The sequence below is a fragment of the Clavelina lepadiformis genome, chromosome 7 (assembly GCF_947623445.1).
Source record: "Clavelina lepadiformis chromosome 7, kaClaLepa1.1, whole genome shotgun sequence".
Lineage (NCBI taxonomy): Eukaryota > Metazoa > Chordata > Ascidiacea > Aplousobranchia > Clavelinidae > Clavelina > Clavelina lepadiformis.
This window is the reverse complement of record NC_135246.1, coordinates 18,898,435-18,914,641: the sequence shown is the minus strand read 5'-3', so window position 1 is coordinate 18,914,641 and position 16,207 is coordinate 18,898,435. Positions and strand designations below refer to the sequence as shown.

At 37.1% G+C, this 16,207-nt stretch overlaps 2 protein-coding genes across 3 annotated transcripts; one reads left to right on the top strand and one right to left on the bottom strand.

Moving 5' to 3' along the window:
* Window positions 1-295: 295 nt before the first annotated feature.
* LOC143464424 (transmembrane channel-like protein 7) lies at window positions 296-11,685 on the bottom strand. Of its 2 annotated transcripts, none has more exons than XM_076962175.1 (23): window positions 11,537-11,685; window positions 10,722-10,808; window positions 10,412-10,501; window positions 9,978-10,151; window positions 9,683-9,743; window positions 9,488-9,569; window positions 8,985-9,081; window positions 8,441-8,601; window positions 7,033-7,181; window positions 6,685-6,832; window positions 6,362-6,526; window positions 6,122-6,273; window positions 5,764-5,863; window positions 5,403-5,509; window positions 5,116-5,226; window positions 4,920-4,995; window positions 4,082-4,212; window positions 3,695-3,865; window positions 3,223-3,409; window positions 2,796-2,972; window positions 2,237-2,357; window positions 1,648-1,724; window positions 296-1,500 (listed from the first exon to the last, which is right to left on the bottom strand). In XM_076962175.1, exons 1-23 carry the CDS (start codon window positions 11,616-11,618, stop codon window positions 1,366-1,368), a joined length of 2,841 nt encoding a protein of 946 aa, XP_076818290.1. In that variant the 5' UTR covers window positions 11,619-11,685; the 3' UTR covers window positions 296-1,365. The 2 variants fall into 2 exon arrangements, with proteins under 2 accessions (XP_076818290.1, XP_076818291.1); XM_076962176.1 differs by having other exon boundaries at window positions 11,546-11,685.
* A 3,150-nt stretch (window positions 11,686-14,835) lies between these two features.
* LOC143466212 (general transcription factor II-I repeat domain-containing protein 2-like) lies at window positions 14,836-15,998 on the top strand. The gene is made up of 2 exons (XM_076964848.1): window positions 14,836-14,868; window positions 15,069-15,998. The coding sequence occupies exons 1-2, from the start codon at window positions 14,836-14,838 to the stop codon at window positions 15,996-15,998; spliced, it is 963 nt and encodes a 320-aa protein (XP_076820963.1).
* The last annotated feature ends 209 nt before the right edge of the window (window positions 15,999-16,207 follow it).

Genomic DNA, 16,207 nt, shown 5'->3' with positions numbered 1-16,207 from the left:
CTATGCAAGACAATCTACTGAATGACAAAAAGCGTCAGAAATGAGATTTTATGCTTGTATTTATGTTATGTGTATTCAGAAAGCCGTTTACTTTCAACCTAAAATAAATTGTGAATTGACATGTGTTAAGACTTGAACTTGATAAGCGTTACTGACTCGACTTGACTTTGGATTGTAATTATAAAGACTCGACTTGTGTCAAGACTATTAAGACTTGTTTCCATTACTAAATGAAAGGTTACTGTCATCGGCTTATACAGTCGAATTCTGATGACCAGCAGTTTTGCTCGTGCAATCAGCTAAATCTCTTGTTATTTCTGCATAAAATGAGAACCCCATCTCAAAGCTTCATATTTAATCGCTTAAAGAGTTTGACAAATATCTTTGTAACCTTTTTTGTAAACAAACAACTTAATAACGAAATGGATGGCTGCGATTCTTGCAAAAGACGTGTAGTATTGCCAGCATTAAAGCTCAACTCCAGAAGAAATATGCTGGCTTCAGGGAATACATGGACACACTGGCTTTCGGCAAACTTATACATTATTATACCAGGTTATTTCTAGGATTTTTGATATAACTAACTCAACATATTAATGCTTATTGCCCACGAACAAATAAAATAGTTTTGGAAGACAGAATGAAATTAGACTTGTTTCTACAATTTACATAACGTCAAGATAGGTTTCACAATACCAGAGCATTCAAGAAAAATGTTTGTTTCATGATACAAGGCATAAGATAAAAAATATCAACAGAAGATTACCCAAAGATTTCAATTAAAACATTTAAAATTTTGCTTTCGCCCAAGCAAGTTCAAAGCATTAATAATTATAGCACAAGCTACTGAGCAAAAATACAAGAAATCAACCTCATGACATGATTTCAAAAATCGTGGGTTCTCAAAAGTGCACAATTATGAAGACAGTGTTGCAAAATAAAATGGGAAATTTACAACAAAAATATAACTCTGCAAGCGAATAAAAAAGATGATTGCCATGGATTAGCAGAATTAAATAGCTTGAATACTCAAAACAAAAATGCAGCAAGATGCAGCTTATACTTCAACAATGTCACAATTGAAGATTCTACTAATAATTTCACAGAGCACTGCACAGCGATAAGCATTGATAATTATGAACTAGAAAGTACGATTGTTACCAAGTCACACACATTACGGATTGCACATTGTAGAAATTACAACTATCAGTAAAAAACTGTCATTAAAATTATCATCAAAGTACGAATGCAGGAAAGTTAAGAGAAGATCCTTTGTTCAAAGTTAACACAACAAGGAACGGCATTATCATTAATATTGAAAACAAATAACAGCCAAGAAACCTGCCAAACGTTGCGTGGCGTTCTCTAATATCCGCCACGACCGTAACCAGGCCGCTGCTCACTTGATTGACTTTTTTCCGCTTGAACTTTGGCCGAAAGAGCAAGCAATAGTGGAGATGGACCATTTGGATCACTTAAAATTTCCTCGTAGACGGTTTCCTGATGCAAAAAGATTTTTTTTCATCATTTACAAACCTGAGTTGTCCAGCAAGTTTGAACTATCTAATCGAATTTTTACAAATCATTTGGGGTAACAGGGGTTTCATCTCCGTTTCACAGCATTTACAATAGATTCATGGTTCGTACCGTATCCAAGTCTTCCAAGTCCACAGAAGCTCCAGCGAAGCTATTTCTTCTCTGTGTGTCGTAAGACGATGGCACACCTGTGCAATAAAACCTTGATCAAAATCTTACACATTGGAAGGTCGTTTATAGAATTTTTCTTCTAGTTGCAATTGGCCGTATTATTGCTTTAGCCGTAACCAGCTGGAGTAGATTAGGAATGTTAGTTGCGAAAAGCAAACGCCGTCAATTTTGTGTTGAAACCTAACTCTTTGGACAGAAACCGAAGCAATAACAACACTATGGTGGGCTTGGTAGTGCTTAGAGCACTTGGCACACAATTGCGACCTGTGTTCAATGCCCTTAGGCAAGGCATCAACGATGTTCCTGTTCAGTGGATCAAGTGAACAGTTCTAAATTTGGGCATTACAGCAAGAACAAATAAAAACGTTTGCTGTTTGGAACTTGCACCAAAGACAAGCTCGGTAACCTGGGCTTGGGCAATGAAGAACCATCATTGAGTTTAAGTCGTGCAAAGACTTTCCTCACTTCATAAATAAACATTATGACCTCATAACAACGACAATAAACGGAGTCAATAAGAGCCACTGACCCTCCACGAACATGCTGCGTGGTCGTTGCTGATTGGCCAGCGCCTTGTGTAGCAAAGGATCCTTGTGTTCTCTCTGTCTCAGCGAGATCTGCGAGGGATTTGAAAATGATGTTGTAGCCATCTGCCCAAAGAAAATGTTGTATCAGCAAGTTGCAAGCCATTGAAAGAATCGCTTAATTATATAGAAATAAGTTTATTCCATCATATTAATTAAGTCATACAGGCTATTGCTAAAATTATGCGGTTTGGCGAGGAGAATGGGTATGCAGAAAGTTGATTTTAGCTATTCAGGGTTTAATTGAAATTAGATTTAGATTTTAAAAGAAATATTTAGGTTGCTATGTTATAACATTTTTATCAGGTTAACTAGAAGCTGCAAAATAGGCAAAATTATATCAACAAGATCACAGCATTATCATGATAAAGTTGCAGGTTTGTTGAATATCCTTTAAAGTGCAATCTGGCTAGAATTTGTTCAAAGGAGTGGTGTGATTTATCTTTCATGAGCTTCAGGTAAGTCTCATAAATGTTGCGCTATTTCATAACATTTCTATTTTACCATTCTCTCTCCAACCAAGTGGCTGGCCTGCACATGCTGGGGGTCAACGTAGGTCAAGACGTCGCCAGTCATTGGAGCATTGATGTCATGCTTGGGCGAGTTTCTCGCTGATGCGGATCGGGACGGACAGGGTGTACTTTTTGCTGAGTCACGATGATGTAGGATAGGAATGACATGCTGCAAAAGAATTCTGTGGTAAATGGCTGTAATATTCTTCGAGCGAGTTTTGAATTTGTTCAGCGCAATTAGAACAGGTAACAGGGGTGGGTCTGTGATAAAAAAAACTTGGTAACAACACAATTTAGGCTATGACCAGGATGCTAAATCGTGATTGAACAGTTGCTTCAGCTCCAGTTCAACACTCTGGTTACAACAACACACAAATACATCCTAGTCTTGATTCAAACAAAACATAACAAGCGATTACATTCTCCTTCCCGCCCTGGAAAGCCCCACCAGTGGGAGGAGGCTTCCCGTTCTGGTTGGCGACCGTCGATTGAAGCCACTTGAGAAGAAGTTGTTTGTCATCGCCCTGCAGCTCAATTTGAGCTCGAAGTGACCTCACAAGCTCTTCGTACCCCTTCGCTTCGCTGCTTTTTATGACTGCCCACACTCTGCATGAAATATGATGTCAATTGATCGCTAATTTAAACTCGATTGTTGGTAACAACGATCAGACTTTGACATGTAAATAATGTTATCACCATGCTACTTAGCATTCAAATTCTGGTGAGGATGAAATGTTTATCAAAAAACTTTGGGAAATATATTTTAAACGCGTAAGTCTGTAGATTATAGTGGTTTATTATTTTCCATAAAAAATCAGGCTGCTATTATTTACAGATGTTCACAAAGCGCATGTAAGTTTCTCTAAAAGTTGCACGAAGTTTGGAACTTACAGAAGTCCAGCAGCAACCGAGTAGAGGAACCAGACACTGAAAATTATATCCATGATGGTCGCGAACCACTGTCCTGACGACGTTGCATAAAGCGAGTTAAATAGATTTACCACGACATCGTAACTTCGATCTTGATCACGATATGGTCCACATGCCGTGGAAGGGACTTCCCTAATGACATCACATAAAATAATAATACGATCAGTTATGCACGTTAAAATGTACATTGTACATTCATGTAGTTATACTTCTATGTAAGACTTCTTGTAAAACAAGGATTCGATGCTAGCCGAAGCATCTGTAGAGTGGTTGTCAGTAAAACTGGCACTCACAGCCACAGAAAAGAGTACTCAGAACACTAGAAAAAGATACTCAAGGAACACAAACCTGAACACAACGACACACAAGAATATAGCAGACAGCAGGAAGCTCAGCAAGAGCAGTCCGATGAAGATTGTTTGGCTCTGTCCACCTCTCCATCTTTTACGAGAAGGACGACAATTCTGCATCACGCTCACCTGAAAATGATCTCAATTCAAGAAGTCGGATGGTAAACCAGTGAAGGAGCACAATAAAACTGAATATGCAGCGTAGGCTTTTAAAGCTCAATGCTGTAGGGTTGAATTATCTGCTCTATAACCTGAGATATCCAGAGTTGGTGTAACCATTTTTATTCTATAAGCATTTTCTAAAATCAATCAAATTGCTTTGAAATATCTACTTTAGGCAACATTAAGTTAACAAAGTTACGAAGTATGTTATTTTGTAGGTTTTGGGAAAATTGCACTCACAGTGCAGGAAACTAGGGCTGGTAATTTAGTTGATTATCTTTAGCTGTTAGCCGGTTGGCATTAGCCATTGGCTGGTGGTTAGCTGCCGTAGTCGCTAAATTGCAAGTTACGTTGTTAACTACAGGCAAAAGTACTGTTTATTCTTAAGAAGCGTGGTGAAAAGCATATGCATATATCATGTTAGACTACGACATTTATCCAGGAATCAAACTATTCAAGCATAAAAATGATCAACAGAGAAGCACGTTTCCAACGTTTTGCCGTTAGCGACTATTAACCAACCAAATTTTCTCGGTCCTATGGGAAACATTTGGGCCAAACAAGAAATCACTGCAAGCAAACTGTCCGAACACACTTATTAATTAGTAAGTTGCATTTTCAATTAGAATTTTGTAGCTAATGTTTCTATTTTGACTTGTCTGGTCAAGCGTTACCTTCTTAATGTAGAACATGAAAAAGTATTTGATGAAGACAATGCCGGCCAACAGGGGGCAGAAAAAGACTCCAATCCTGAAAAAAGCATAACCCCTTAACTAATCATGTTTACTAGCTACTTGATCTATTAAATACGATAATCAAACAATTCATACACGCCAAGTTGTCTGTTCAGCGCAAGACTAAAGCACATACCAGCATAGAGTTTGTCCGTATATCAAGTCCATGACACTGTTGACGATGGCAAATTCAGCCCGATCCAACTTTCGGCACATTTCCTTGCCATCAAGTAAGAGCACGAGAAGCCTGCGGTATGTTGCAAGCTGTTATGTATTATGCATCAAAGTTGCCTTTGATGACGTAGATTTTGTAACTAAACATGCACTAAGCACATTATGCATCCAATATCCATACAATGTTTCAAAAAGGCATTAGACAGAGTGAAGCACTGCTCTCACATTTACATTTTAAAAACAACTCACTTTCTCAAAAATTCAGCGCAAAATGTTGCAAAGAAGATTGTGAATAGAAAGTCAATGATGACCAGACGATAAATTTCTTGCCCAAGTTCAGTTTCCCAGCACTCCACCTTTCAATTGAACATTCTTTTAGAAGTTTGCTTTTAATTTGCATTGTAATGAGTAGTTGTTTAAGTTTATGTTAAAAAATGTGCACTTTTATGCTTATAAGTGTATTAGCTGTGTTTGTGTTTCGTGGTTTTCACTGAAACCGGACATTGTTAAGCAAAGGTGAAAAGAAAATGTCTGAATAATTGCACAAAAAGTTTATGATTTGTCTGTTGTCAGAAAACACTTAAATGATATTGCAGCGGACAATACTTACAGTTGCTGATCCATTGTTGTCGTTTGAAGTCGATTTTAATTCATCATCAGTCCAGAATGCACATATCACAGCAATCAATCCCATTTTAAGAATATAATTTCTAAAAAAAATGAAACATGATTCTTATCAAGACTGAGATAAAAAAATGATTCCAATTTGCGCATGCATGTTATACAAAAGCTATGATCTAAAACTAGAGTCTATTCTGCTGCTCTGGGAGATATTTTCAACATTGGTCGGTGGTTTTCATATTTTCCCAACACGTGGCCCACCACTAAAACCCAAGTTTTAAGGCCCAATTCTTGAGGCCCTTGGCATGTTTAGAAATTGAAAACACTCCTCATAACATGACAATTACCTGAAAACAGCGATGTAAATCTCATGTCGTGGGTATTTATACTTCTCCAAATGTGTCAATAGGTTTATGATAATTGGCATAATCAAGTTAATCGAAGACACTATGAGTGCAAGCGCAATTTGTTCCAGAATGACAATGCCCCCCAAACCTTTCTGCAAAAACAAAGACAAAATCGTTGAAAGAGTAACTCAAAAGAAGTAGGAAAATGTTAATAAACATTCAGTGCACTGTCCCCCATACCTTTATGTCGTCCAGCAAAAAGTCATTAACAAAATAGACAAGGGCCATGCAACCACCAGTCAAAGACAGATAAAGAGTCCAAGTGAGGAGCCGCAAGGAGAAAAACTTCAACTTCTCCTGAAAATCTCTGCTCTCTCCGGATCGTCTTTGCTCAGACAGAATTTCCTGCATTAACCGTTAAATTTTAAGTATGAAGTCACTGACGCCTGAAGAAAACTTCCACTAAATTCACAGAGTAAGCTTTGGTATGAAAAAGTCAAGCCAAGGCTAAACCTAAATTCCATCCAAGATTTAGGAAATGGCATTCTCTCTCAGAAGCTTACTTTCAATTCTGTGGTGATGGTTTTATGTTGGAGTTTGGCGGCAGTTTCCGACGTAATTCCAAAGTCCCAAGCACAGAATACTTTACTGATAAAATTATTGTAATCACTTCTCCCGTCGACATAATTTTGTCGAAATGATGACGCCGTTCTGAATGTTAACACATAAACTGGTGAAAAAAAACAGTGAGCGCACAATAGTATAAAATAATGTGGTTAAGTTTCTTAACCAATAATCTTCACTAATTCTTCACAAGAAAAAGTATTCAGTTTACTTCAGATGACCGATGTATTTGCACCCAGCAGGCATTTTAAAATTCAACAACATTAAATCGTCAATGATGGACTCACGTTCGAACGATCAAAATAAGACAGAGAACGAAGTAGCCGGCAGTGGCAAGAAGGTAAGCAAGCGGCATGTCATATTCTGAACCTGGTATGGCTTCGATTGTCCCATTGATGTAGTAGCCATAGTACATGATGGTCTCGGTGAGCCAGTTCTAAACATAAACTAATTCTAGTTCCCAACACATAAATTACACATTAATCTGTGCGACCAACTAAGAATAATGTTGTCAACATTAAAAGTACTATTCAGTACATTTAAATAAAAATATTGTAAGCTATGGGGTGATGTCATAATGCTGAATTGTTAACAAGAAAACACCTTTCAAGCGGCAGACCTTTCGGTTAATAAGTTACACATCCAGTGACGTAAATGGTAAACACAAGCAAATTTAATGTTGCACGAGATCAGCACTAACATAGGTTTTCTTTTCAATATATTTCTTTATTACAACATATGCTTGGCGTTTTATAGTGCGTAGCAAAAAGTGGGAAATTCCAGATGGGACGTAGAACGAGTATTGAAGCGAAAATGCTAAAGATCAATAGTTATTTACCTGGCAATAAAACTTATGCTGAATAAATGCGATCCCATGTTTTCACTTTGGTGTTTGTTTAGTGTAAAGAACTCACCTTACATTTATAGTTTATTGCTCAATAAATGTAGCTGAGTCTTTACCAAATATCCTTTCCTTAAATATTAATCAACGATCTACAATCACAGCAAGAAGCTTAAAAGATAGAATAAGTACTGAATTGCCAAAGCGTTCCGTGTAGTCCAATCATAGAAGTTATTGTCACGTAAAACTATAAAAATAAGCCCGATACATGCTAGGGCGCGGTACTTTTGTCACGATAATGATACAATTTATACAATGTGACAAAATTGGAGTACATGGAATATCACAGAACTTGTAGTTTATGGACTTTGGGTTTTGGTAACCAAGTTTATTTCTTCGACATGGCTGGTTTAAAAATATCCAACATGTTTGTATTGTTATACAGCATTTAGTTGCATTAGATAATTGAACAATGAAAGATTACATACGTGATTTTGAATATACCATAAAAAACAAATCTTTGAAACAAGGAATTGCTGGACGTTCCCATGCTCAAACCCTGACTGCTACATACCAGGCTAAATTCAACACAAATTGGTAAGTTTCACTCATACTTGAACCAAACACCAGCCACAATGCATACTGATTTCACGTTGTGACATCATAATTGCATTGCCATACCCTGTCAACAATTTGCGATTTCATAGTGCACATGTTTGGAGATAATTGCTTTTTACATGAAATATTTTGAGACAAAGATTTAGAATGTTTAAGAACAAGTCTTCTTTGATGTAAGGCCCACTTTTATAGTCATTAGAGCAACACATCACACACTACACACTGAAATTACTTACTGCACCAGTGAGCAGCTCTTCTCCAGTGAAGGTGATGTTGGGATCCGTTCTGTTTGGTTGCTGGAGAAGTTGAGGAAGGGAAATGAACGCAAAGTTGAAGATAAATGACGGAATCGAGAGAAGGAACAACCCACGAAGGAATGTGAAGTATGATGACACTCCTGCAGATAACACATAAAGATTATCTCCTACATAAAAAAGTCGGTAAGAAAAAGAGCAGTTAAAGCACCCAGTGTTTACCCAATTCAGCTTTTGATAACTCATGCCATATGCCCATATACATTATTAACCATGCACTGGCATATTCTTTCTACTCCTGCAGCAGTATTAAACACTGCTTTAAAGTTTACTCTTCAGAAAAATCTAATTTTAAAATGGTGACTTTATTGTTGAAATAAAAGCATATATTTGATTAATCTTGTCACAATGCTTGGGAAAATAGACTGAAATCAAAAATCACACAAGAGTACATTATTGGATACTGAAAATATTCATTGTACAAATTTACGTGATGTTGTAGTATTATGACCTCACAATGGTATACCTGTGCCAAAGTGGCCTTCCACTTGTTTCAGGTCGTGCTGCCAGAGACGAAAGTTTTGAGCAAATTTCTTGGTGTCTTGTTTAAAATGACGCCATTTCTAAAACAAACATGATCTTAGGCTCCTGCGTGAAGCAACTGGCAAGCAATCATTAGATTAAGTGCAATGTTTTGTCAAGAACTGCAGTCGTTAACGACAAAATAGCACTTTAGAATGCACAATGGAACAGCTATTATTATGTGAACACACCACATTCAAGTGGCACTTCCTGCTACCTATTATGACATCACATCAGGCTTTGTGAGTTTAGTTGAAAAACACCACTTAGAAAACACAACAGCTAACACCAGAACGTTTGAAATCAACTACAGAAGTATCAAATTTTGTAAAAACAACATCAAAATAAAACAGGACTTCAAGAGCACAAATCAACCACTGTTTACAATATGACATGGAATTATCTCCGCTACAACTTACAAATTAACACAAAAATTGGTACACTTACTATTGACATATTATATCTCCATATCTTAAAGGAACCAACGGTCCTGGACTTTTTCTTTTCACGGTTTTCATTTGCGTGAGATCTGTTTAAATTAAAATGTCCATTATCAACAATCTTAAATGTTCAGCGCACTATAAAAATATTCGTAATTTGATGATAATAACAAAGAAAATAAGACGAAGCCTAAGCCATTACCTGACTTGTTTTTTCACGGCCATGCTGACTGGAAATTGTCGGAGCTCTTCATTGTCAATTTCTGAAAGAACAAAATGTTTTTATACGAATCAAAAAGTTATTCAACCAAAACAAGACATAACGTGCAGAATGAATAAAAGTAGCAAAACAATAGAAAGTAAAACAACTCTTTGTTCTGTCACAGCCTGTTAGTCTGAACGGAGTCTTAATGCGCTGAACTTTACTTCAAAAAAAAATTGAATTAAACGTGAATTTAATTTGATAAATAAAACTTAAGCATTTTTTATGTTTTAACCTCCAGTCTGTTCATCGGCCAATTCCTCATAAAGTTCTTGAATTTCATCGTTCGGTCTTTCTATTCCATCAAAAGTACCTTGCGTAACCAACTGACGTTTGCGATACCTAGAAGCACTTCGCCGGGCCAAGGTAGCGTTGACCATAGTTCCAATATGGCCACCCATCCCTCTGCCTGTTAGAAAATTGGCATTACATTTACCTGCTACACATCATTATTTGTCAAAACAACTGCAGTGGGATAAAAGCTTGAACATTATTAGTGGCCTATGCAATGCTAACGTAATGCTAACGTAATGCTAATGTAAATGCTAATGTAAATGCTGGCCACTTTATTTGTGAATAACTTTAATTATCAGTTTTCAACAATTTTGCTCAAATTTGTTTATGAAATTGCCCAAGAAGAAAATTGTGACGGGGAAACGGAATTCTCACTTATTGTTCGGCTTGGCATTTCCATGATAATCTCTTCAATGCCACTTGCCGCTTCCCTGGCAGTAGGCATCCTATTTCGGAGTAATGCATCTTAACAAATAATTTCAAACATATCATTCCTAAAATTCATAGGGCTTGCCTTAGTCTAAGATTATCCGAATACTGAATAACCAATCAACCAATGCAATTAAACCAGATTAGATAACAGAGTAGGATTTACTCAGCAAAAATGTCATATTTATTCACAGTACTGAGCTTCCAGTCTTCAAATAAATTGACTGGGTTGTCGTACACATGAAATCATACACACCTTGAGGGTAGGGTTGATAAGGGTCATCATCTCTGTCCAATTCATTGTTTCCTTGATAAACTGCAGCAGGTGTGTAACCTTGGTATCCTGCAATAAAACAACTTGAGTTAGACAAACCGACTAGGATAAAACACTAATTGACATGCCAGTAATTGTCATTATCATCAGCGAGAAGACAGCTGAAAGAACCTTACGATAACACACTAACTACACTCTATCTGCAACATTCTGCAGCAATTGTCTGTTTTAACACTTGCACCAGCTGTCCTGTGATGGTCTGTGGATGTTTTTAGTAATTCTGTATCGGTCTCTTTCTCTCTTCTGTTTTTCTCATGATTTGGGTTGTATATAGCATATCTTGCCATGATCAAATCCTCACCTCATCTCATCTCAGCCAAAGATCTCAATTTTTCCTGGGGTAGAGGGTGTTAATCAGATGTCAACAGTTAACAGCTGCATATGCATGAGTGTACAGACCTTGACTATTTGATGAGCATTGTGAAAAGCATAATACTATAGCAACTAGTCAAAGAACTCTTTATCTGATTGCTTTATTTCTTTTGTTGTAACTGATGATTCTGAATTTCTGACGAATGAAAAAAAATAGACAAAAACAACGATTCAAGTAAAGGATTTTTAGTTAAATTTTTATGTTTGTAGACTTTCAAAAGTTACTCCATGTATGTCTACTTCAGAAATATGTGTATGAATAGACAATTCAAATACTTAAAATCAATCATATAACGGTATATTATGTGGATTCCACAAAGGTACAGAACATACAGTTATGCTAAATTAAATTCAATGCTACCCACCTAACTCACCATTGGTACTGTAGTTCTGATGTTGCTGAGTTACGATGGGATGTTCCTCCAGTTCTGTATCATAAACATTCATCGTCTAGCAGAGATCCTGCTGACTTTACACACATTTATTGCACAAATGTAAATACAACAGACCATACAGCTCTGTATATTACATAAAACACATTACGATTTAACAGAAAATTATTATGCACAATCATGCGCACTTAGCTGAGTTTTGTATGCATTTAATCAATTGAGGACACATATTTTATGCATTTTTACATGATTTATAGCAAAATGTTTTGCAGAAATGCTGACGTAGGCTTGTTAAAGCAGGGGTGTCCAAACTACGGCCCACGGGCCAACTGCGGACCGGCACCTGTTTATCATTGGCATGCGGCCATCATTAAGGTCACACTTAATGTCGTACCAAAGATAACGAAATATGAAACAAATGAAGTTGAAGTTTAAGTCTATCAAACTTTATTTCAACATGGCTTACATAAAACTGTTCAACTTCAAACAATTCAGGTGCAAATTATTTTTCCAAGCATTTGGCGGTAATTATTAATTTGCATTGGTTAATTGTAAGGTGACCTAAGTTACGGTACAATACTGAGCAGATATTGCGTGGACAAGAACAACACAATACTGTAATTTCTTATGGTCCCGCCTGTCACAAGACCCTGTGGTGCCTGTAAACTGCAGTTAACGGTTGAATGTTGTTACCTGTTACATCAAATATGGCAGAACCAAAGGAACTTTTCGAACACACGTACACAAATTAAACATCTTCATTGTTATAAGTCTTAACCAAAATATACTGAGAGCCAGAAAGACTGAGAAGCATTTATGTGATGTCTAGGGCAACCAGTTTTTTGACCTAAAAATTTTAAATTTTGACCTTAAAATTTGCAAATTTTGACCTTATTTTGACCTAAAAAGTTTAAATTTTGACCTCATTTTGAAAAACGCTATACTGATAGTCTCTACACTGTCTACAGCAACTTTCTAATCTAAAGCTGCATTTAAAAATGACAAAATGCTTTTCTAGTGTTGACTTTTTTTTCGTTTCTGCGTATTAAGATTGATAACTTGCAGTTTCAAATGCAATGACGTCACATCGTGACGTCACCAAACGCGCTGAAAAGCCTTCCCTCTCTTTGTGGCTTGGGTTCTAAGTAAAATTTGCGGGACTGGAATTGTTTGCGGTACAAGAAAAGAGAAAAACGGAAGAATAATATTACAAAATGGTTACAAAATTACAAGTTTAATAGATTTTGACCTAAAAAAAAGACCTAACGAAACAATTTGACCGTATTTTGACCTAACGTAACATTTTGACTTTATCTGACCTAATAACTTCTATACCACACGTCGTACAAAGCTGAAATTTGTTTTGTGCTTGTTTCATAGCATTCTGAGCAGGTAAAAAAAAATTGACCATATTGACTTTTGGTTGCCCTAGTGATGTCTTTACCATCGCATCACTGCGCCCACAAAGAACGTTTAAATATTGCCAATCTTTATCCGCCCATTTTGCAATGAAATCATTAAATTAATTCTTCTAAGGTTTTTTATTTATATAGGGCGGCATAAACTTTGAGTTTGTGGTACCTGTTAGTGTTGCAGGGGCAAGTGAGTCGCTACATTTGTGTGATTTTTTATTGCTTTGGGCGATATTTCCTCGGAGTACTATTTAACATTTTTAGTTAGAATTAATGAAATTTTCCGCCAATGCCTTTGTTTATGATCTTTACGATATTCATTGCGTTGAAGGCAAGCGACGATCTTCAAACATAGTAAGTGGCCAGGACACTGGTTAACTTTGCAGATATTCAGTGAAAAAGGTTTGGACAACCCTGTGTTAAAGCATCAAAACCAGCACCTGGCAGCTTGTGAGTGCCCACTTGAAGTACACTCTTAGGCATTTTTTGACCTTAGATCTTGTCAAAAAAGGTCAAAAAATGCAGTGTGGCAACATAGTAATGACATGAAAACCAACACTGTTATTTTGGTGCTTCATATATAGCTTAAATCTATACAAGCCGAAACAAACACCAAGAATATCTGTGTAATCACCTTGCATTTTTAAAATTCGATTAATTAATTATATAGACCAACGGTGGGCAAACTGTGGCTGACATGTTTTTTGTGGCTCGCTGAGTTGAATCGTAAGATTAAAAAAAATTGTAATGGCTTCAAAGAGCGCAGTCTGTGTAAACGTTGCTTCTTTTCCCCTTCTTCATTAATACCAGCATAATCAGGCGCTTCAAACATGTATGGAAAGCCAAATTGGATTTAAACTTAATAGTATTATTACTTATTACAAACTGATTTTTACAGATCTCTGGTGTTTTGTGGTTTTCTGCAAGTTGGCTCTTCCATCAAATACTTTTGCCAACCCCTAATATAGACCATAGTCAATAGTCAATTGCCTATGTTACCAATTATCGGTACTGTTATAATTAGTGCGTGCACAATAGTAAAAAATAAAACACTTGTTAGAGACTAAAGTACACTCACACTATAGACCACACTGGCAAACATTGCAGTTTTCGATGAGAAATCCTGCTTGCAGAGATCCAAATTTTAATGTGGCAGCAGGCAACTAGCCTATTATAAACAATGAAATCATAATTCTGGTCTAGCCTAGTGCAGAAGTGCACAACCAGATGATGTCAGAATTTATTTAGCTGGGCTCTAGTACACAAAGGCGTCCTGTGGTTGTGCATTTGTATACAAGACCCGTAACCGGTATTTGCTGAATTTAGCAATCGTGAGAACATCAACACAAAACCTTCGCAACAAAGGAAAAATAACACATTTATTGGCAATTTGGGGTCTACACTTGTAAAAACAATAAGCAAATGCTCATTGTGACGTAGTAGCGTGCACTGCCGCTCTAAAATTCGGTCTGTCCAGGCTGTAGTTACGTTACTAGCAGGGCTCAGCTCCACAAGCCCACATCAAACGATTAGGCTATAGGTATAGGGCATAGGCTATAGGCTAGGCCTAATATTATTATTTGTGAATAGTGACGTCTATTAGTATACACCAGGCATGCACAACATGCGGCCCGCGGGCCGCATGCGGCCCGCGAAACCTTTTCATGCGGCCCGCGAGCTATTCCGTGATTTCGCTCATTTTTGCTGAAAAATTTTACAAGAACAATCCAACCTTTGTTGCTTGTTTCTGCACAAAGTTGAGTTTACTGTTGGTTGAGTTGTCAGCATTTTGTGAAATATACAGTACCCCGTAAGGCCGTAATCGCGTTATAACTGAAAACAAGAGAAGGAAGATTGAAAATGAGGGCAGAATCTTTAACCGAGAATGGACAAGTAAATACTTATTTACAGAAACAAACTCGAAAATACTGTGTCTTGTTTGCCGAAATGTGGTTGCAGTCCCAAAGGAGTATAATCTGAGACGCCATTTTGAATCGAATCACCCGAACCTAGCTGAATTAGATGCTACTGAAAGGAACCTTAAAGCAGACAGTTTAATTAAGAATCTTTGCTCGGAACGAAATTTTTTTAAGCGTCCGGTAAATGTTACCGCTACCAGAGTTAGCTACGAAATATCAACGGATATTGCTGCTGCAGGAAAAAGTTTCACTGAGGGAGAATTCGTTAAAAAATGCATGTTGCGTGCAGTTTCTAGGATATGCCCGAGAGAGATCGAGAAATTTCGAAGCGTTAGTCTTTCACGTACAACTGTACAACGAAGAGTTGAAGATATTGCGGCAAACTTAACAAATCAACTACAACAAAAAGTAAATGAATTTCATTCTTATTCTTTGGCTGTGGATGAAAGTACGGACTGTACTGATACAGCACAGCTTTTGGTGTTTATAAGAGGCATTGACGATAATTTTAACGTGTCTGAGAACCTTGCTGGTATGCAGTCTATGAAAGGTCGTACCACTGGAAAACACATCTGCGGCGAAATTGTTGATTGCATTACTACAAAACTATCCGTTGATTTTAAAAAATTGGTTGGAATGTGCACTGACGGTGCTCCAGCAATGTGCGGAAAGACGAAAGGAGCGATGTCTTTGCTACAGGAGGTTATTGGTAGAAACATAATTGCTCACCACTGCATCATACACCAACAGGTTTTATGCAGCAAGGTTTTAAAATTTGATCATGTGATGTCGGTCGCAGTTTCGATTGTAAACTACATTCGGACTAGGAAAGTAAAGCATCGCTTATTTAAATCGTTTCTTGAAGAAACTGGTGCAGAATATGGTGACGTAGTGTACCACACCGATGTAAGGTGGCTAAGTCGAGGAAAAGTACTAAAACGGTTCATTGCTTTGAAAGACGAGATAAAGAAATTTTTGGAAACGGAGCCAAAAAAGTTTTCCGAGCTAGACGATTTGTCTTGGAATGAAGATTTATTTTTTCTTTGCGACATTACTTCACATTTGAACGACCTCAATATGAAGCTTCAAGGAAAAGGAAGGTGATTTTCGATCTTTTTGCTGCGGTAAACGGGTTCAAAGCAAAGTTACGACTTTTCAAAAATCAGCTTTTAGATGGAATATTGGTACATTTTCCAACCTGTTCACAGCATATTTTGCAAGAGAGGCATTCAGCAGTAGGAATCAAATATGCTCAACAAATCAAATTTCTGATTGAAGAATTTAACAGCAGGCTTTCTCTTTCCAGTGAAGAA